Source organism: Nothobranchius furzeri, chromosome 12 (genome assembly GCF_043380555.1).
Source record: "Nothobranchius furzeri strain GRZ-AD chromosome 12, NfurGRZ-RIMD1, whole genome shotgun sequence".
Lineage (NCBI taxonomy): Eukaryota > Metazoa > Chordata > Actinopteri > Cyprinodontiformes > Nothobranchiidae > Nothobranchius > Nothobranchius furzeri.
In genome coordinates, this window is record NC_091752.1 from 47,361,117 (window position 1) to 47,383,582 (window position 22,466).

Sequence of the window (22,466 nt, forward strand, 5' to 3'; positions counted from 1 at the left end):
ATTATTTTAATGTTTAGAGCAGCAGGAACTCCGAGAGGCTGCAGGCGCATCAGTGAGTTTGCGGCTGCTGCGCAGGGGGAGGGGGGAGAGGGCTGAAGCAGAAACTACCGTTGTTAAAAGAAATGTGTTTAACTTTGAAAATGTGGGCGCAATTTTAATTGTCAAAAACTCCAGCAAACCATTAGTTCATTTTGCTCAAATAGAAATAGAGGCCTGCCTCTAATACTGGCCCTCCTTCCAATAAAGGCCTGGAGCTTGATGGGCTTGAGTCAAATACAGGCCCGGGCCTGTATTAGAGGATTTACGGTATTAAATGTTATAAAAATATTTGTTGAAATTTATTTCATTCACACATAAAGATGAATGAAAAAATTGTTAAAAAAATCATGATTTCATAATTAATGCATCAAAGGGTTAAAACCCGTTTCAGAGTGAAGCCACGGCAGTTAGAGGAGCAGAGCCCTGAAACCCGAGCCCACAGAGTTCTGACCCAGATACCTTTGGGTCTAAGGGTTCTGCTGATATCTGAGCTCACCAGGAAGCTGAATAATTGATGCAGAGAGTGAGAGTCACCTGTTCTTAGATCAGTTACTGAAGAGTCAAACAGCCTGGTTCTAGCTGGGGGTTCTGATTCTGGATCTGCTCAGGAAAAACAGATCTAGAACCAATCAGAATTTGATGCAGACAAATGGACCTTCACCAGAAAAGGATCTGTCCAAATAAAAGGTGTTTACCACAACAACCCACGACAGAGTGCAGAACCCAGGTCATCTTGGTCTGAGGATTAATCACCGTGAGGGACGGTTGGAAGTCCCATCAGAAAACTGTCCAGTCCACAAAGACGGACTATTACTCCAACCTTGTGTCTGCGAACGCCAATGATCCACGAGTTCTGTGTGCTGCTGGTACCTCTGCTGAATGTGGATGATTACTCTCCTGCACAGGCATCAACTTATCCAATCATTCATTCGTTAAGTAGCGAGGAGCCCCCCCGCCTACAGCTAACATGCAAAGCTCCTATCCATCAGCTGGTTTCTCTAGCAGACTGAACCAGGTTAGTGGAGGAGAAAAAGCCAGGTGGATTAGCGGAGGACATGCTCCCCCCGTGTCTACTTCAGGAAGTCTTTATCTATTGCATCACTAATCCTGCACATAACCAACAGCAGTATGGCTTCTGGAACCGTGCCAACAGTTTTAAAAAGCGGCTATACGTTTCATCTCCACAAACAATACAAGCATGGAGGAGTTCTGCTGTGTGGTGGAGTTGCTAATACTAACAGTTAGCTTCTACTAGCTGAGACGTTCTCTGCTGTTACCTGGACGCTAAACCAACAACAGCCTTCCCCGTCGTGAGTCCAGATGGTGAGTACATGAATGTTAGTGACAGTGACGTAGATCTGTCAGGATTTTCTAATCCTAGAGTTTCACTGTCTGTTTTCTATCAGCAGCTAATACAGGAGATATGTGTAGGAGACTATTATCTATCAGAAGCTACTGCAGGAGATATGTGTAGAAGACTATTATCTATCAGAATCTACTGCAGGAGATAGGTGTAGGAGACTATTATCTATCAGAAGCTACTGCAGTAGACAGGTGTAGGAGACTATTATCTATCAGAAGCTACTGCAGGAGACAGGTGTAGGAGACTATTATCTATCAGAAGCTACAGCAGGAGATAGGTGTAGGAGACTATTATCTATCAGAAGCTACAGCAGGAGATAGGTGTAGGAGACTATTTTCATGTTCAGCCTGCATGAGACACTCAGAGACTGATTATCAGAAATAATAATTAAAATAGTTTCTCAGTGAACCACACCTTTAATAATGTTTACCTAACAGCCTGTTTAGAGTTTGTGTAAAAAGACAAAAAGTTTAAACTGTTGACAGCTGGCCAGGGTTAGCGCTGAAGGATGGAGACACCTTCATGAGTTAAGAAGCTAAAGTTCAGAGATCGGGGCCACAAAGAGGCAGCCTCTTGAGGACCACTGGTTTAGATGTTCTTAGTTTCATGACCATGGTGTTTTTCTGAACCCACTTGATTGTGAGCCTGCTACCTGCTAGCATTAGCTAATCTGCCTGTAGCTGCACCTTTGATGACCTTTATGTCTTTGCAGGATTCCCCCCCTCACCACCTACACCAGCTCACAGTGCGTCAGTAAAAAGCATCTTCCTCACACAATAACAAGCAGCGTACCTTTGTTGGTTCTGGGGAAAGTCACATGGAAAGAAGTCGCAGGAGTGCTACGTGCAAAGATGTATCACACAGAGACACATGTGCAGCCCTGGCTTTAGGGTTGGGGTGGGTTACATGAACACTTTTTCACGATTTCCCCGGACCCCGAGCTCTCCTTCCTCAAAGATGTCTCCGACATGCTTGTGTTTAGATGCTGCACCATCACCGCGGTGCTCCCGTGCTGTCTGCTCCATGTGTGCTTTAACATTAAGCTCTCTCTCAAACTTTTCACGGTTGTATTTTCTTAGCCCTTCCTGCTTCTGCCATGTTCTAAGTGTGTCGCTCCTCATCCAAACACCGGCTTTCTCTCCCCGATGCTGCCTGCAGGTGAGCATTGTTACATGACGAAATGTGTTGCCAAGGCATCTCAGTTTTATCACTTGGTTGTTGCAGCCCTACTGCTGACTCCTGGTTCTTCTGGCCCATCTCTTTCTGTTTAGTGCAGCACTGGTTTGTGCTGATGAGGCAACATTAACAGAACCATGTGACCCAAAGCGGTTTCCGTGGCGACACCACTTCCCACCCAGTGTCATGAGATTCCATCTAGACGGTTTAAAAGATTAACTCTAGAAACAGATGAGAAGCTCTGACTAAAGGAATCAGAGAGGAACTGAAAGAGGAAGGGAAGATCCTGTAGAAGCCCGGTCCATGACCCAGACACACCTGGTGGACAAAACCGGCACCACTCCTGAGGAATAACGGGAGCTGATGGCCATCACTAACCCATCTGCTGAAATAAAACTTTAATAACAAACGCTTCAGAGACACAGGCGTCATCTTTGATACCCGAGCTCTTCATTTAGAGGAAACAGAACTGTGTTTACCCAACAGAACCGGGTCAATGGGATAGCAGCTCACACTAGTACCAGGTCAGAAGTTTCTTCTACAGAAACGAGATCTGCAGTCCAAGTGCAAACGAACCCACAGAACCAGTGAATAACTGATGTCCCCAGAGGGGGTCCAGTGTCTCAGAACAACAGGCTGTTGTGTTGTGGACTCATCACAGCTGCACAGGTGTGGGAGGGCTGCTGTCTAGCCTGTTTTAGTCATTTTCCTGCTCCAGCACACCTGGTTTAATTACCTGGTGAGAAGCATCAGGGGCCTCAGGCATGTCCAGGTGTCTGTGGATCTGTCCCACCTCCTATACACACAGTCTGCCATAAAGGACCAACACTGTGTATCCCCTCCACGGGTCACCGGACACAGGGTGAAGCCACGGAGCGACCACGGCGGACAGAAAAACTCAATCACATAAAGTGGTCAGATGAAGGCAAAGAGGAACATGGCAATAATTACTGATACCGACGCTGAGGTTAAAGAATGTCACTCGGTCAGCTCGTTCTCACCTTCATGATAATAATCGCCTCAACCTGCCCCTCCCTCTGCTTCTGCTCTCATCCAGTTTAGTCACTTCCTGAATCGATTACTGAACTCACTTCTATTTGGTCTACCTCCAAAAACCCTCCACAGCTCCAGTTAGTTCAGAACTCCTCCCCACGGGTCATCACCGGCTCTGGCTCGCAGTTAAACAACGGATCAGGTCCCAAGTCCTACTTCTCACTTTCAAAGCTGTTCACTATCATTCTCCCCATATCTACCTGATCTCAAACAAACTGTTTCTGCAGTCCACTCCCTAGGATGGTAACCTCCTGTCCTCCTCACTGTTCCATCCTTCCATCTCACCTCCATGGTCCTCAGATACTTCAGTTGCTCTGCTCCCTGCCTCTGGAACTCTGACTCCCTTCCCATCTTCAAACCTAAACAAAACTCCCCTTTTGAAGCCTGCCTATGGTTTATGAGACATCTGGTTTTCGTTCTGCTTTCCCTAGGGCTTTTATGACTGCCTTTAACTTGATTTGGATTATTTTGTTGTACAGTGACCTTGAGTTCCCTTTAAATAAAATGTATAATTATTATTATTATTGTACTCCAGATATGAGGGAAACACTGGATTTAAGGAGTGAGACTGGGAGATCAGGGTTCGATTCCTGGTCGGGTCATACCAAAGACTTTGAAAAAAATGGGACCCAATGCCTCCCTGCTCGACACTCAGCATTAAGGGGTTGGATTGGGGGGTTAAACCACCAAATGGTTCTTGAGCGCAGCTGTGTCTGCAGCTCACCGCTCCCCCAGGGGATGGGTCAAATGCGGAGAACAAATTTCGCACACACTGTGTGTGTGTGACAACTAATGGGACTTTAACTCGACGGGTGTAGTGATGTAAGGAAATATCGATGTGGCAATATATGGTGATATTTTTTCCTGCCATATTACATCGATATTCAAAAGACAGGAAATTACAAGCAAACTTTAGTGTCCTTTTGTCACCACTAGTTAGCAGCAGTGGTGTTTGTTCCACCACTGAGATGTAAATGCCTCTGTTATGGTTCAGACACCTCACGTTAGACATGTTGCGCATCAGTTTGGACTGTTGATTGAATTTTCCTACAATAATTTCAAAGATCCCTAATATTGTCTGGCTGAATATATTGTGATACATTGTTTCGTCTTCCCTGTATCGTGAAACATATCTGGCCAGAATTTCATCAACTAACATCCCTACACTGGTGTGTGTGAGTAAGGGTCTAAAAGTCTGTAAATGTTGCTTAAACAGAACCCCCCAGGTGTTGATGGGCGTACTGAGAGGATGGCTGAGAAGGGTTAGTTCACTTACTGTCAGCAGACTGCTGCAGGAACACCAGAACCTCTGATCAGAACCCTCTCCCCCCTGGAGAACATAAGGAATGGGTTCTCACGACGGCTGCAACAACAAATCCATAAAATCAGGGTTTTCCTGCATTCAAATTTGCGGGGTGGCCGCCTCCAGCTAATTTTGTGCCGCTCCAGCCTGATTTCACTCTGCCCCCAGCTATATTAATTTTATTTTAACTGCAGTTGTAGCGTTGCACCACTACAGGGGCGCTGTATCAGCAGCGGTGCATCGAAAAGCGCTAAAACTACTTCAGAAAAAGAACATGAAATACTGTTTTTCTAGCTAGTTACAGATCCATGGTTGGTGCTATTGACATCCTGATTTTCCCCCAGGCTCTTCCATATATATATATATATATCAGAGCAGGGCTGTACAGTGCGACGAACAAAACTGTCTGTGTGTGTCTGTCTATTTTCAAACGTAGCGCTGGTGCTACATCTTTGAATTACTATTTTACCTAAAACTTTATTGTACTAAAGTTACGTGTAAGAAAAATGCTTTTTACTGGCGCACAGTGTGATCATCCGGATGCAGTGGAGGAAAATAAAAGAAACGGCAAAGGCACAACCGGTCCAAAGTTTGGGATCAAAAGTGCAGCTACACACAGATTGGCTAATGCTAAAGCTAACGGGTAGCAGTCTCACGATCAAGTGGCGCACAGAAAAATATATGATGATGGTAAAACTAAAGAGACTAAACTCTACAAGCGCATGAAAAGTCCATCCCGTTTATTCTGCATCCTGCAGTGCTACAGATCAGAACCGCTGCAGATACGAGTCAAATTACTGCTACAAGTCTGCTCCACACACAGGAGCAGGAAGTATGGCAAGCCGTTGTAGTATATAATTCACAAACGCTTCTATCTTTGAACGTAATTTAAACTGGATTATTGCCAACCCTTACTTAATATACATGCCACCATTACATTGTTAGCAGCAGAAATTAAATGTTATTACCATTTTCAATACAAATGCATGTTAATGAATGCATTATATTTTACTGGATATATTTATGTGTTATTTTGTCTAGGATGAGTGTTATTAATACAAACCTAAATTGTTACTGAAATGTAGGTCAAATATTGAAAAATATTTTTTACTATAAATATCAGTCAGGGAAAAAAGAAACTAAACACCAATCTAATGCATATTATTGAGCCTTTTAAAATAAGAGTCTTATTTCAGCCTGATAATTTTGTTATTTTCATATTTTTTAGCAGCAAACCAGTTTTCACTTGAAACGTTGTCATATGGAATATTCAACTAATCAACAGAAGTTTAGATTAGAACACTTAACGAAAAAATATTTAGCCTTTAAAAAGGTGAGGCAGTTGAATGCACAGAGTATGCATGTGCTGGCGCACGGTCAGGATGGTACCACCTCTGCCTCAGTTTGAGCCAGGAAAAACCCTGGAATCTATAAAAATCCACAGTCTTTATTTAACAGTCAATATGTGCAGCTCAGGTGTAGGAGGAGCAGAGCAGACCGAGAGAGAAGGTTGGTGTACTGATGAGGAACGACACACTTTAGAGCAGTAATCTCCTTAATGACGCACCATGAGCTGATGTAGGTGGTGTGGAGCAAAATAGAAACCAGCAAAGACACAAAGGCAGAGACGATTTGGCATCAAAGATGCAGTTACAAGTAGATTAGCTAATGCTAGCAGGTAGCAGGCTCACGATCAAGTGGGTCCAGTAAAACACCATGGTCATGAAACTCAGAACATCTAAACTCTACAAGCAGAAGAAAAGTCCTCACCATCCTGTTTATTCTTAGCTGTCTGCAGTGCTACAGAGCAGAACTGCTGCCGTCAGGTTATGGCAAGACACTGTAGCATGTAATTCACAAATGCATCTATCTGTGAGTGAGTGTACAGTCGGTAAAGACGGCTCTCCCTTGCCCTGCCTCCAACATGCCTCCATCTAAAAGGCTAGGTTATCCAGAGTTATCTCTGTAGTTATGCTGCTATAGGCTTAGACTGCTGGAGGGCATACTGACCACTTTCCACACTCGACTACTTTCTTCTACAATCTGCTCTTTAACTGTATTATTTCCTGCTATTTCAGCTGTTAACTTTATTTTTTCTCTAAGTGTTTTTCTCCCCAGAAGAAGCTACAATGATGTTCTGCTGAGCTGTGGTGGCCTCAAGGAGAGGGCCATCGGCTTGAACACTGATGCTAACCACTTAAACTTTCTCCCTCTCCTGATAATAACATTTCCTTTCTTTGACATTGACTGTGCTACTACTAGTTTACCCATTTATTTATAGATTCACTAGGATAAATACAATAAAGTTTATCTCTCACCAAACAGAATATTTACTAAGAAATCACAATATAACTATAGACACATTACTTGGTGTGTGTGTGTGTGTGTGTGTGTGTGTGTGTGTGTGTGTGTGTGTGTGTGTGTGTGTGTGTGTGTGTGTGTGTGTGTGTGTGTGTGTGTGTGTGTGTGTGTGTGTGTGTGTGTGTGTGTGTGTGTGTGTGTGTGTGTGTGTGTGTGTGTGTGTGTGTGCTCTGTCTTCTCGATCCCCAGTGAGTCGTGGTGGATGGCTGCTTATACTGAGCCAGGATCCTCTGGAGGTTTCTTCCTGTTAAAAGGGGGTTTTCCTCTCCACTGTCGCTGCATGATTGCTTAGTATGAGGATTGCTGTAAAGACACCGACACTAGTCAGTAACTCGATGCAATCTCCTGGGTTCCTTATATTCTTCCGGCTCTTAGAGAGTACAGACGCTTTTTTCTTTCTCTCCTGCCTATCTTTTCCCCAAGGATCTTTGTCTGTCTTTGGGTGTACAGAGCTTCTCCATTTTTTCTAGAAACTGGAAATTATTAAAAATGGACCTGGTCAGCTGGTCACTCAACGCGACTGACAAAATGTTCTCAACGATGAGAATGGGAGAAGGGGCTCCCGGTGCCCCTCTGGGACAGATCCAGTTGGGCACATCATGGACTCCTGGAAACTGTGGAACCTGATTTGCCTATCTCAGCTGTCTGTAGAGGATTCTGAAGACGTCTGGATATTTGTGTTGTTGGCGTCAGGTTTCCTGCTCTTTGACCTTGGAGGTTACCTGACTTACTGGAAAATTAACGAGCTGTCGAGGAATATTGGCTCACTCCCGGAGCTCAGAGATGAATTGCATTGCGCTGTGAATTCACAGACTCATAATTGTCAACATGAGTCATAAGCTTGGAACTTTGGCTGAGATTCATGCGTTGGCACAAAAGATGGATGCGATCAAGGAGCGAGTGGACGAATCAGCATGGATTGGGAAAGATTAATCTACGCCATTATTGGATTTTGAGAGGTTGAGGACCAGCGGAACTCTAAGACAGAGAAGAAATTATCTGTCTGGCCCCAAAACAATTTCTTATCTGAATCTGGTGCCCTTGAGCCTGTGAGGCTGAAACGATCACTTTTTTACCGGGGTTTACCGCTACACCAGTTACCGTGACAACCCTAGCGCTTTATAAATAAACTTGAATTGAATCTGTGAACATAATCTAAACTGGATTATTGCTAACCCATACATAATAGATATGCCACCATTACATTTGTAGCAGTAGAAATTAAATGTTATTAGCATTTGCAGTAGCTTCTACTGAACATCTCGTCTCGTCTTCCTCCGCTTATCCGGGTCCGGGTCGCGGGGGCAGCATCCCAACTAGGGAGCTCCAGGCCGTCCTCTCCCCGGCCTTGTCCACCAGCTCCTCCGGCAGGACCCCAAGGCGTTCCCGGACCAGATTGGAGATGTAACCTCTCCAACGTGTCCTGGGTCGACCCGGGGGCCTTCTGCCGGTAGGACATGCCCGAAACACCTCCCCGGGGAGGCGTCCAGGAGGCATCCTGACCAGATGCCCAAACCACCTCAACTGGCTCCTTTCGATCCGGAGGAGCAGCGGTTCTACTCCGAGTCCCTCCCGAATGTCCGAGCTCCTCACCCTATCTCTAAGGCTGAGCCCGGCCACCCTACGGAGGAAACTCATTTCGGCCGCTTGTATCCGCGATCTCGTTCTTTCGGTCATTACCCAAAGCTCATGACCATAGGTGAGGATTGGGACGTAGATCGACCGGTAAATCGAGAGCCTGGCTTTCTGGCTCAGCTCCCTCTTCCCCACGACAGATCGGCTCAGCGTCCGCATCACTGCAGACGCCGAACCAATCCGCCTGTCGATCTCCCGATCCCTCCTACCCTCACTCGTGAACAAGACCCCGAGATACTTAAACTCCTCCACTTGAGGTAGGACCTCTCCCCCGACCCGGAGGTGGCAAGCCACCCTTTTCCGGTCGAGAACCATGGTCTCAGATTTGGAGGTGCTGATCCTCATCCCAGCCGCTTCACATTCGGCCGCGAACCTACCCAGCAAGAGCTGAAGGTCAGAGCTGGATGAAGCTAGGAGGACCACATCATCCGCAAAAAGCAGAGACGAGATTCTCCTGCCACCAAACTCGACACACTCCACACCACGGCTGCGTCTAGAAATTCTGTCCATAAAAGTGATGAACAGAACCGGTGACAAAGGGCAGCCCTGGCGGAGTCCAACCCTCACTGGGAACAGGTCCGACTTACTACCGGCTATGCGGACCAAACTCACGCTCCTCTGGTAAAGGGACTGAATGGCCCTTAACAGAAAGCCACCCACCCCATACTCCTGGAGCGTCCCCCACAGGGTGCCCCTGGGGACACGGTCATAAGCCTTCTCCAAATCCACAAAACACATGTGGATTGGTTGGGCAAACTCCCATGCCCCCTCCATCACCCTTGCAAGGGTATAGAGCTGGTCCACAGTTCCACGGCCAGGACGAAAACCACATTGCTCCTCCTCTATCTGAGATTCAACTATCGATCGGACCCTCCTCTCCAGTACCTTGGAGTAGACCTTTCCAGGGAGGCTGAGGAGTGTGATCCCCCTATAGTTGGAACACACCCTCAGGTCACCCTTCTTAAAGATGGGGACCACCACCCCGGTCTGCCACTCCCTAGGAACTGCCCCCGATGACCACGCAATGTTGTAGAGACGTGTCAACCATGACAGCCCTACAACATCCATAGCCTTGAGATACCCAGGACGAACCTCATCCGCCCCCGGGGCTCCGCCGCTGTGTAGTTGTTTGACTACCTCAGCAACTTCTGCCCCCGAGATCGGACAGTCCATCCCCAGGCCTCCCAGCTCTGGTTCCTCCTCGGAATGCGCATTGGTGGGATTGAGGAGCTCCTCAAAGTATTCCTTCCACCGTCCGACTATAGCCTCAGTTGACGTCAGCAGCTCCCCATGCCCACTGTAAACAGTGTGAGCGAGTTGCTGCCTTCCTCTCCTGAGGCGCCGGACAGTTTGCCAGAACCTCTTTGGAGCCGATCGATAGTCTTTCTCCATGGCCTCACCAAACTCCTCCCACGCCCGAGATTTTGCCTCGGCAACTGCCACTGCTGCACCCCGCTTGGCTATCCGGTACCTGTCTGCTGCCTCCGGAGACCCACAGACCAGCCACGCCCTGTAGGCCTCCTTCTTCAGCCTGACGGCTCCCCGAACCTCTGGTGTCCACCAGCGGGTACGGGGGTTGCCACCACGACTGGCACCGGCCACCTTACGGCCACAGCTAGCAACAGCCGCCTCGACAATCGCAGAGTGGAACAAGGCCCACTCGGACTCAATGTCCCCCACTGCTCTCGGGACGTGGTCAAAGCTCTGCCGGAGGTGGGAGTTGAAGACCGTCTTGACAGGTTCTTCTGCCAGGCGTTCCCAGCAGACCCTCACTATGCGTTTGGGTCTGCCAGGTCTACGCGGCATGTTCCCTTGCCATCTGATCCAACTCACCACCAGGTGGTGATCAGTTGACAGCTCCGCCCCTCTCTTCACTCGGGTGTCCATAACATACGGCCGCAGGTCAGATGATACGACTACAAAATCTATCATCGACCTGTGACCTAGGCTGCCCTGGTACCAAGTGTACCGGTGGGCATCCTTATGTTCGAACATGGTGTTCGTTATGGCCAAACTGCGGCTTGCACAGAAGTCCAATAACAAAACACCGCTCGAGTTCAGATTAGGTGGGCCGTTCCTCCCAATCACACCCCTCCAGGTCAAGCTGTCATTGCCCACGTGAGCATTGAAGTCCCCCAGCAGGACAATGGAGTCCCCTGATGGAGCACTATCTAGCACTCGTCCCAGGGACTCCAAAAAGGGTGGGTACTCTGAACTGATATTTGGCCCATAAGCACAAACAACAGTCAGGACCCGTTCCCCGACCCGAAGGCGCAAGGAAGCTACCCTCTTGTCCCCCGGGGTAAACCCCAACACACAGGCAGAGAGTCTCGGAGCTAACAAAAAGCCAACCCCAGCCCTCCGCCTCTCACCCGGAGCAACTCCAGCAAAGTAGAGTGTCCAACCCCTCTCCAGGTCTCGGGTTCCAGAGCCAATGCAATGTGTCGAGGTGAGTCCGACTATATCTAGCCGGTACCGCTCAACCTCTGCCACAAGCTCCGGCTCCTTCCCCGCCAGCGAGGTGACGTTCCATGTCCCAAAAACTAGTTTTCTTGTCCGGGGATTGGACCGCCAAGGCTCCCGCCTTGGTCTGCCACCCGATTCGCATTGCACCGGACCCTTCATGTTCCTCCTGCGGGTGGTGGGTCCACAGTTGGACGAGCCCATGTATCCGGTTCGGGCTGGGCCCGGCCGGGCCCCATGGGCGAAAGCCCGGCCACCAGGCGCTCGCTCACGGGCCCCAACCCCAGGCCTGGCTCCAGGGTGGGACCCCGGTAACCCTCCGGGCCGGGTACTCCGACTCTTCATTTTAACCGCCATGAAAGATCCTTCGAACCGTTCTTTGTCTCACCCTTCACCTAAGACCAATTTGTCATGGGAGACCCTACCAGGGGCACTAAGTGCCCCAGACAACATAGCTCCTAGGATCATTAGGGCACTCAAACTCCTCCACCACGATAAGGTGACGGTTCAAGGAGGACATTTTTGTATGAAAAGAGCTTTTTAAATAAAGTTTGATTTGATTTAAACTTTCATGTTTCATCTGATTAATCGAGTCGAGAACACCATCCTCATCGATGATCCCAATAATCGTTTGTTGCTGTCCTAGTTCTGAAGGTGTTTCTGATGAATGGTGTTTTGGTCGTTGACTTGGTTGCACTCTTTAAATACCCACAATGCACTGCAGCATCCTCTGTGCTGATCCAATCAGAGCTCAAGTTCACCTTCAGTCTGATCATCCTGAGGAGGACGAGGTCTTCCATGATCTCTGACTAAACGCAAGAGGAGCCCAGACTCGTGTGTGTGTGTGTGTGTGTGTGTGTGTGTGTGTGTGTGTGTGTGTGTGTGTGTGTGTGTGTGTGTGTGTGTGTGTGTGTGTGTGGGCCGGCATGCACACAACTCTACGCTGGATCCTGGTTCTGATGTTTTTGTTCTGCTTAACTGAAGACAGAACTGCTAAAGGACTGGATTAAAACCCAACAGAACCTCGGATTCTGGTCCAATACGACTTCCAAGTTCTGGTTTCTGTAACACCCTGGTCCACCTGGTCCTGGTTCTAACCTGGACCCGGTGCTGCCTAGCACGTCAGTCAGAACCGGGTCTGATTCAGAACCGGGTCTGAGTCAGAACCGGGTCCGGTTGAGAACTGGGTCAAAACCGGGTCAGAGTCAGAACCATAATCCAGAGTGCAGATCCATTACCAGCTGGCCCATCCCAGTATAACCTGTCCAACCAGCTCTGCCGGTGACAGGTTTCGGTGGGTCAGCCCAGAACCTGAACCAGAACCCAACGCTTTATGAGGACTTTAAACATTTTTTTCGCTTTTCTAAACCGAGAACGTCATTCACGTTTTGAACTTTTCTTCTGTAAACGGTTTCTGTTTAACTTCCGGGTGATTTTCACCGCACCGGTTCGGTTCAGTCCCGTCTGACACGAGTCCAACGGTCACGTTCACCTGTCCCGGTCCGGTTCTTACCTCCTGAACGGCTTCATGCTCCCCTCCACCGGGCCCTGCTGGCAGCCGGCTGCGGGTCGCTGCTTCAGCTCCGTGTCGCTGTCCTTCTCCGCGGTCGGAGAGCTCCGCCTCCTCATCACTGGGAACCGGGACAGAGCTGGTGAAACGGAAGTAAAAGAGCCGTCAGCACGGTCTGTGAGCCGAGGGGGGCTGACGGGTGTTGGTGCACCAAGCGCCGGGAGGACAAGCTCCGAGTACCCTCTGGGCTGAGCTGACATCCGCAGAGAGCAGCTGATCAGACGCCAGGCTGCCACGTCCAATCACAGGGCAGTAAACAACCACGTGGTACAACGTATTGCATCTATCGTCCCCGGGGAACCGTCGGAGCAACGGCTTCCAAAACAAAACCTGGTTTTGACTGAAACAAACGTGGCGCCTTCAAGTGAAGCTCGGAAACTTCATGGTTATTGAAATATAAGAACACGAAAACAAGTAAGAGCCGAAAAAACAAACAAACGGGCCTATTCTGTGCGAAATGCACATTGAAAAAAACACACAAATGAAACATGTAAACCAGGAATTTCCCAGATGTGGCCCGTGAGACGTTTGGGGCCCTGAGGAATTGTGCGTAGTGACTGCATTCCCAGAACGGTTCAGTTTGGTCCAGCAGCACAGATGCAGATGCTTTAACATGTATATGTTCAGACAAAAGTTAGGCCTAACAAGACTGCTGCTTTGTTTTACAAACAACCTGGAAACGGACTTGTGAGCTCCGATAAACATGACTAGATCTGGAAAACAGGGACACTCGTTATTTATCAGACCCAGAAACTAGAAAACAATCCACCCATCAGATCCATTCTGTCATTGAACGAACATAACCAGAGCCTTTTATATCTCACAGCTATGCACATTCATTTTCAATAAAAAATTGTTTAAATTCAAACACAAGTATCATGTTTCAAAAACAGTTTTGTGGCCTGCGTCTTAGGAGAGTTTGGGTTAGGGTAATTGTTTTCCATTCAGATGTTGTTGAATTCCTTAACCTCACAAGCTTCGTTATGACAGGTTAAATCCACCGCATAAACAAACCCTAACTGATACAGAACCCCATTCTAAAACTGATGCTTACAGAGTTTTCACTGATTCGTATATTATCCGAGACATTAAAAAACTGAATGAAACTACAACATCTGTCCTTAGTCGAGGGGGTATTCCAGACAGCAAGCTAATCCCAAAACCAGGGTTTACTGTGAGATTCCCGGTGCAGCCTCCCCTATTATTATTGCAGTCATATCTATATGTGCACATGCCTACAATATATATCTTATTATTACCATAGATATTATATATAGTATTAGCTAGATCCCTCACCCGCACTTTTGTCAATGGACCAAGCCCCCACAATGCGGCTCAAAAATTAAGCCCAACCAGAAGTACCAAAAATTGCAGTTCCACTCTCATCCGCTGGGGGCTGGTGTCAGAAGCGAGCAAATCCTCATTGACTCCCATGTTAAAAATACCAATTTCACAGCAGAAATAAACATGTTTACAGCCTGGTACCAAAACATGTTTTTGGTTTAAATGATCTAGTTTACACTCATGACAACTCTGAGGGGGGTGAATTTTTTTCTCACTCTTCTGTTTAAGTGTATTAAAAGCCTAAATTTCTGTATAATTAATGAGCCTCAGACCCACGTGACCACAGAGCTAGCTCCGTGGAAAGGTCTCAGTAGAGCCTCGGTCTGGCTTGGAAACTGTTCCGGGATTTTGAGTCTCTGTGTGTGTGTATTATTTTTTGGATATTATTTGTGCAATTGTTGGACAAAATGACTTGCTGTGGCATTAATTGCACTAATAGAGCGTCCAAGGAGTCTCCACTTCATTTTTTTCGGTAAGTAAAATTATATTTATGTATTTTAGGTCACTGCCGAGCTGAGCTTAGATTTTAACATGTACTGTTTAACCATGAAATTTAAATGTAATAGGGTAAAACCCAGTGCATTTAACATAATGCTGCACTTTAGAAAATGGGTTGAAATATAACATGCTGGTGGAGCTGGGTTCTGACTATCGGCTTGTGGAGCTCTCGGGAGACCTCTGTTTTCCACCCGGTTCTCCCCTCCCCGCAGCTCGGCGCATCTCTGTCTGATCGCGGCTTCTGTCTGCTGTGCGGGCTGCCGGCTTTCAGCAGCTTTCGGGAGACCTCTGTGTTCCACCCTGTTTTACCCAGCTGTCAGACCAGCGTATCTCTGACTCAGAAGCTCTGGTGTTGTGCACAGTTAACTCCGGTTGTAGCTAGGTTGCTACCTCCATTAGCTTAGCTCCCACCTCCACGTTAGCTTTGGGTTAGCTTGTAGCTAGTTCGACTGGGTGTCGTCAGTTGATCCCAGCCTTACAGCCACACCCTCAGCTCCTCCTCTCTTCCCTTTTGTGGAATTGTCTGGGCTTGACAGAACCTGTAACACGGTCAAAATGGCGGTGGTGGCCACCTCCCATTTTAGCACAAAAACGTGTTATTGGAGTCTATGGAAATGAATTGTCCAGTATATATGTCGATGCAATGGACCCAGACATCCGTATGCGGCGGCCATCTTACTTCGGACACCTGCCCTCCTCTAACGCTGGTGTTTAGTGGTGGATGCACTGTTTAAACAACTCTTAACTTTCTCAGTTTTCAACCGATTTTCATACGGTTTGATTTTTTAGAAACATTAGAGAAGTGGCTATGAAATTTATCAGTTTTAGCAGGAAACTCCCCTTATTTTACTCCACTTTCCAGTCGTTTTCCCCTATCCTGACAATTTCCCATAGACTTACCATTTTAATGTCAACAAGATCTGCTTCTGATGACCTAGCTGTAGTTTGTAAACTGAGGTCATCTTAAATATAAGTTTTAAGATACTTTATAACTTACCATATCAACTTATAAATAAAAACTCAAATACCTGTTTTAATTTACGAAAATAGTAAAACAAATAACTAAAATAAATACACAGAAGCATAAAACAAAATTTAAAATTAAAACACCCAGTCCAAAAAACAAAACAACTCTAGAACCTCAATGACTGAGAATTTTTTTAAAAAGACAAATGAAGATATACAGAATATATTTTATTTACTTTGATTTTAATATTTGCAAGTAATATGAACCTAATATACACTTGCTTTGGCAAGTTATTATAATAATTAATATTTATTTCCACTTTCAGCCTGCAACCCATTTAAAATGAAAGTTTGAGAAGAGAAAACTGGGATAATTGAGAGTTAAAAGTAAAGGGCTAAATAAACACTTCAAAAATTAAAGAGTAAATGAATGACAGACTGACAAATTTGAAAAACTTGTTTTTTACAGATTATACATCTTTTTTATTTTGAAAATAACAGATCTAAGACAGATGCTAAAGCACATTGTGATTTCCTAGTGACCTTTGAAAAGGACAGCTTTGTGAGCTTGTCTCATGCTCAGACTGAAAGCTAAGTGTTGCTTATCTTGCAATGTGGTGCATCCTCAGCTTAAAGAACAGGGAGACAATAGATGTCAACAGTGTATGGGAGTGAGACTCAATTCCGTACTGTGTCTCACTGATGTGCTCCCCAAGCAAAAAGACATCCTCTGACCCGATCCTCTTGCTCACAATGTAGATGACCTCCAGTGGTTTGATGGGCTGTGATCATCTGCCCACTGATGCCTGGCGAATTGCCCACTCTGCTGCTCTGATGACCCTCACAGTACCTTCAGATGGGACCACAAGACCCCCGTTGTTCTTCAGAGTTAGCAAATGGTAGCTCTGGTCATCACAGGCAGATGCAGCATCCATCACCAGGCTGGCACGGCAGACATCACAGGACAGCTTGGTCGTGGCTCGCCGCACAACAAATCCTGAAATTACAATTACCAATGTAACTGGACAGTGTGGTTGCCTTTATACTTTACACAGGCCTATAGAACAACATGTCAGGTGAGAAATCAGACAAGAACTATAGTTTGACTACCTAAGGGCTAACAAGTAATCATGAGTGTGGAATGTATTCATTGTATTTATCAGGGGGATTTGATAAGCCAGCAGTTTTTCAAAAGACTACAAACATCTTTTGTGTTTTTCTTCTGACTGCATTTTTAGGTTCTTTTTGAAACACAGGGAAGGTTTTTTTACCTTGCTGACAGCTTTGATCATGACACCACTGAGCGTCAGCTCTGAGGTAGTCGCAGACACTTCTTAGGGCAACTTTCCACTGCCTCCTTCTTTCTCCATCTTTGGGAAATCTTAAACAAGTGACAAAACGTAGGCAGCTTTATAAATCATTGTAAATAGTTTAAGCCTTTTCCTTTAACATGAACATAAGACAAACAATAGTTAAACAAAAGGTGTCAAGACCAGGGGTGGATTTAGGACTGAAGAAGATCCGGGGCTTTTTTTTCTCTCTCTCTCTCTCTCTCTCTCTCTCTCTCTCTCTCTCTCTCTCTCTCTCTCTCTCTCTCTCTCTCTCTCTCTCTCTCTCTCTCTCTCTCTCTCTCTCTCTCTCTCTCTCTCTCTCTCTCTCACACACACACACTAGTCAACATCATATATATTTGTCTTGTACCACATTATTTTTAATCTGAAGTTACATATTAAGCATGTTCAGGGCAGAATATTGTTCCTGTTAGTGTTTAGTGTGAGATGATAGTAAATATTTCCTTTCTTTCTCCAACAACTGATAGTCAGCTAACTTTAGGCAAACCAGCAGCACAACAAATAATTTCAAATAAGACTCACAAACCTGAGTCAACACCAGTCTAATCAAAGCTGGGATTCTGTTGTTGTACTTTTTGTCTAAAAACGTCCTTATGTCCATCTTCACACATGCGTTTCAGGCAGAGAGTGTAGAAGAAGCCGACTGCTGAAGTGCTTCTCAGTGTTGCCAACTGTTTTTGACTGAAAGTAGCTGAAGTTCCCCCCGAAAGACGTTAGATGTCACCAGATGACGTCACGTGCTCATTTGCATAAGACGTGATGACGTCACCACGTCTGCGTCGTGACGTAATCGGTCTTGTAGCGTAAATCAATCAAATAAAACCCACGTGATTTTATAAAAAATGTATTTAATTTATTTTTTAATATTTTATTAAAATTAAAAACCCATAGAGTACAAAACAGCACCTTTTTATAAAAGTTTAAAATGTGCAATGTTTATGAACTCATCATAGAGTTCCAATGTTCCTTGATCGCACCACAAGTGGTGCGAGCATCGACATGGGTGTGAGAAGCCAGCAGCCATGTGCGATAGCGACGCTGCCCTGCGGTCAGCCTACCAGTGCCAACTGAGCTCAGCTGCCGAAATGCGGCAGGATGGCGGAAGGAGTGGTTGCCCTTTATCTAGCTCCGGTGGCTATCTTAAATAATGAACTTGTTAATAAACTATTTGCATGCGAGAGAAAAAAACTCACTGGTCATATTATATCACCCTTCACAACCAGACGAAGGAGTTTCAGCAAAACGTAAAGTGTGTGTGAGTCAACAAAGGAAGAAGAAGAAAATGGCTAAAGCTAACAACAAAGCTAACAAAGCTACTCACGACGACTACCTCGCCCCAGCGAAGATGAGCACAAACTCAAAAGGTAAGAAAACTTATCATCACCCTGCAAAGCTGTAACTATTTCAATATTTACACTATTAACAACAATGAAACAGTTTTATCTATTAGTTTCAGTTCAGATGTTTTATTAACAATAGATTAACTATTTAACATTTATTTAAAGGCCAACCACATGAACTATTGACATATTTACAGTATTAACAAAAAGGATTTTTTATTGTAGTTCCAGTTGATATTTTTTACTTACAATAAATTAGCTATTATACAGCTTGATTTAAAGGCCAATCACATGAACTATTGACTTATTTACAATATTAACAGAGTTTTTTTTAATTGGAGTTCCAATTTATTTTTTTTTATTAACATATCACATAAACTATTGACAAATATTTACAAAGTTAACTAATTTTAATGTTTTTTTTTTAATCTGCTTACTCTAGATCATCGAGGGCCCTGAGGCAGAACTCCATGTCCTCTATACAAGCACTATCAGTGCTTTCCCTCTGAGAAGCAGTGCTGGATGACTGCATGCTTGGACCTGGACAACTGTCTGCTTTAAAAGAGTAGGCAGCAGACGTGGCAAAGAGATTTAGCACCTTATCTGGCAACTTGTGCTCATAACACGTGTTCCCAGCTAGTCTTAAGCCATATCTTATGTGGAGGATGGAGGTGAGAGTTTGGAGGGACATGCGGCTTCTTAATTTGTTTTTAATGACACCCATTTGGCTGAAGAGTCTTTCTACTGCAGCATTTGAGTGAGGCAGCGAAAGAACTGCAACTGCTGCAGACGCCAACTCTTCAAATGGGTTAAGGCCTGCTGCATCCCTGTGCTTTTTGACCTCAAACCAGAACCCAGTGGTGTTGGCTGTTTCCTCCCATCTCTGAAAATGGACACTTCTCCACTGATTAATTATGCGGTCAGTTGTTTCAGGATCATATCCTAATAAGACCATCAGCTTTGCCATGTCATCTGGGTTCTTGTTTTGTTTCAGGGTCTCTCCGACGCTGAACAATGACATGTGCTGAAGAATTTCCAGACTGTCCGGAAGTCTTGCTCGAAGCTCATTGGCTAGGGCAACGGTGTAACTAATACACCTCCGTCTCACACAGTCCTCATCCTCAGGGGAGATGGTAAGCTCTGCTGTTTTGGACTCAAATGCAAAGCCAAGATACGGCCTGGGTGAGATGTGGTTCTCTATTGGGTCTTTCAGGATGTCAATTGTAGCCCCAGGATGAAGAACTCTGCTGCACACAGATTTAATTAGTAGAATTAAACAGTCCAGGAGCTTGAGAGGATCTGTTTGCTCTCCCTCAAAGGCCTTCACTGCAGCCTGCACCTCACCAAGGATTGATTTCAGGTAGGTCAAGTACAGTAGGTTCTGTGGGTCAGCATACATTGAATGCAAAACGTCTGCCATGTAGCAATGCTCGCTTGTCTTGGTCAGACTAAAATGGAGCTTTAGCTCCTCCCACTGACTGAGTAGTCTTGATACAGCAGGTTCTATTGAAAGCCAGCGTGTGGCACAGACTCTTGTTATGGCCAATGGCCTCTCGCCACAGTTTATGGTTTCATAAACTGTCCTGTATGCTTCTTTTCTTTTAGGGGAGATGGAGAACCAATTGTAGGTTTCCCTGACCAGGAACTCAACACTGCGAGGAAGAGTGGTTTTGGAAGCAGAGCTGACAGCCAGTTGCAAGGAGTGACATACACAGCGGATGAGAACAAGGTGTTTTATTTCTTCTTTAAGAATTTTGTGAACACCATTGTATATCCCTGTCATTACTGATGCATTGTCTGTTCCAATGCCAAGCAGGTTCTCCTTCTCAAGGCCAGACTGATGGAGAAAGGAGAGAACTGCCTTGGCGATGCTCTTCGCATCCCCTCCCTCCAGCTCAAGAAGGCCAAGGAAGGTGTCCACCACGTGTTCCTTTCCCTCACTAAAATAGCGAACCACAATGCCCAGATATTTGGAGACACTGACATCTGTGCTTTCATCAAGCAAAAGGCTGTATTTGTTACTGCCAATGTCAGCCACCAACCGCTGTATGAAATATGGAGCCAAAACACCATTTATCATCTCAGTGCATTTGGTACGGTGCATCCGAAAATTTTGGGCAATAGTAGAATCAGGGAAAGCTGCTTTGCATGCTAAACCAATGTGGTCACATGACAAAATTGAGCAGTGATCACTGATAGCCAAAGCAATTGTGGCCTCTGCCTGCTTCAGTGTGTCCGTTTTTTTGGCAACGAATGTCAGTTTGGGTTGGCTTGCCTGATTGTAAGGCTTAGCCTTCTCGATGTGCTTCTGGGTAGCTGCATGCTTTTTAATGTCTGACAACTTTGCATAGAGGTCTGTTTTGCAGTACATGCAGGTAGCTCTAATGTCACTACCTGCATGTGGTTTCAGCCAACCTTTAAATTCAGGTAGTGACTCCCATTCTTTGCGGTACTTTTGGAAATAGGATTTTGGTTGTGTCATTGTTGTAATGTATTTACTTTGCCAATTTGTCTAATAAAATGTTAAATGTCTGTTTTTTATCGAAATCTGTGTCACTATGATGAAGGGAAAACAAGGAGGTGGGACAGGATGAAAGAAGTAAAAACAATTTTTTTAATTTTGAGTTGGGGAAAATGTGAGGTGAACTGAGAAATTAATAAATGGTAAGCAATAAAAAAAGGCTGGGGACACTTTAGAAAGAGGAAGGAGAAATAAATGTTTAAAAGATGAAAAAACGTATATAGGAATTAAAGAAATTATTGCTTTCTAAGCAAAAGTAAACAGTGTAAAGTAGCCTTTAAAAAGGCTGTTTAATGTATGTTCAATTCTCTATAGAACTGATACAAAGTCTGAAAATAGGTGGATATCTGTTGGTGGGTGGCCAGTGTGTGACTAACAAAAGGAAAAAATTGGTCTTAAATACTTGGATATTTCTTTTGTACAATTAAATTTATTTTCTCTGTAAAACAAATTTATTAGTTGGAGGGTGAAAACCCACAAATGGTTTGATTGGTCAACGGGGGTAGCATGATCATGCTGCATGCACATGCGCAGATCATTTTCTTTCTGATCATCTGGAGGAAGGACACGGTCCTGTCGCTTCAAATGCATCTCTAATCTGCAGGTAAAGTCGGCATCTCGGCAACAAAGTTGTAGTCGAAGTAGCTGAGGAGGGTCGGAAATGTCACCAGAATTGTCGCTAGTCGCTTTTTTGAAAAACAGTCGTTAAGGGGGTCTGAAAAGTCGTTATAAATGGTGACAGATTCGCTAAGTTGGCAACACTGGTGCTTCTTCTTCAGTGGTGGAGGCTCAGGCAGGCTGTATACAAACTACTGCCAGCTGCTCCCTCTCTGTTGGACTTTGGTACTGCATGTTACTTCCACGTTTGAGATCCGGGGCTTTTCATAAAACATTCGGGGCTTGAGCCCAAGTAGCCGGGCCTAACACTGCTCCTGGTCAAGACAGAAACGTGCAATGATTGAATAACCAAGAAATCTTGAATTCAAGCAACTAAACTTTTTAAAATCACAGTTAGCTGATAGATCTTAAACTTTGCCATCACTGTTATTTCTAGAAAGCAGTTAAAAGCAAAGCAGATGACAGAGACTTATCAGCCTAACACAGTTGAATGTTTGTTATTGTTAAATCTTACGAACAACAGGTGATCCCACATTGTCGTGATTGAAGACATCGTCTATTAGAACATCTATAGGCAGCACAAAATTCAGGCATGCTTGTTGGGTTTCACGTGTATTTCTGTAAAAACAAAGCCAGCAATTTCCGTTATTTTCATATACTTCCGTCTAAGTTTTTTTTTTTTTTTTTACATTTTTTAACAAAGTAAGCCGCCTGGAAAACAAGGGCAATTTTACCCTCGGCTTCCACTGAGGTAAAACATTGTAACTAAGCGGCGCAGCCACGGCAGCCTCGTCCTCTCTAAGCCAAGTTAGACAGCTAATAAACACTAAAACATCCACCAAGATAGACAAACATTAGGTTTAC

General features: G+C 45.3%; 1 protein-coding gene across 2 annotated transcripts in view; it reads right to left on the reverse strand.

The window, feature by feature from the left end:
* Positions 1–13,202, reverse strand: part of abhd12 (abhydrolase domain containing 12, lysophospholipase) — a 40,722-nt gene extending 27,520 nt beyond the window's left edge. Inside the window, exon 1 of one of the 2 annotated variants that reach the window (XM_054750431.2) lies at positions 12,907–13,202. In XM_054750431.2, coding sequence (XP_054606406.1) covers positions 12,907–13,163 — 257 coding nt within the window. In that variant the 5' untranslated portion in view covers positions 13,164–13,202. The remainder of the gene's footprint in view (positions 1–12,906) is intronic. The other variant, XM_054750432.2, reaches the window with a different exon arrangement.
* Positions 13,203–22,466: the final 9,264 nt, after the last annotated feature.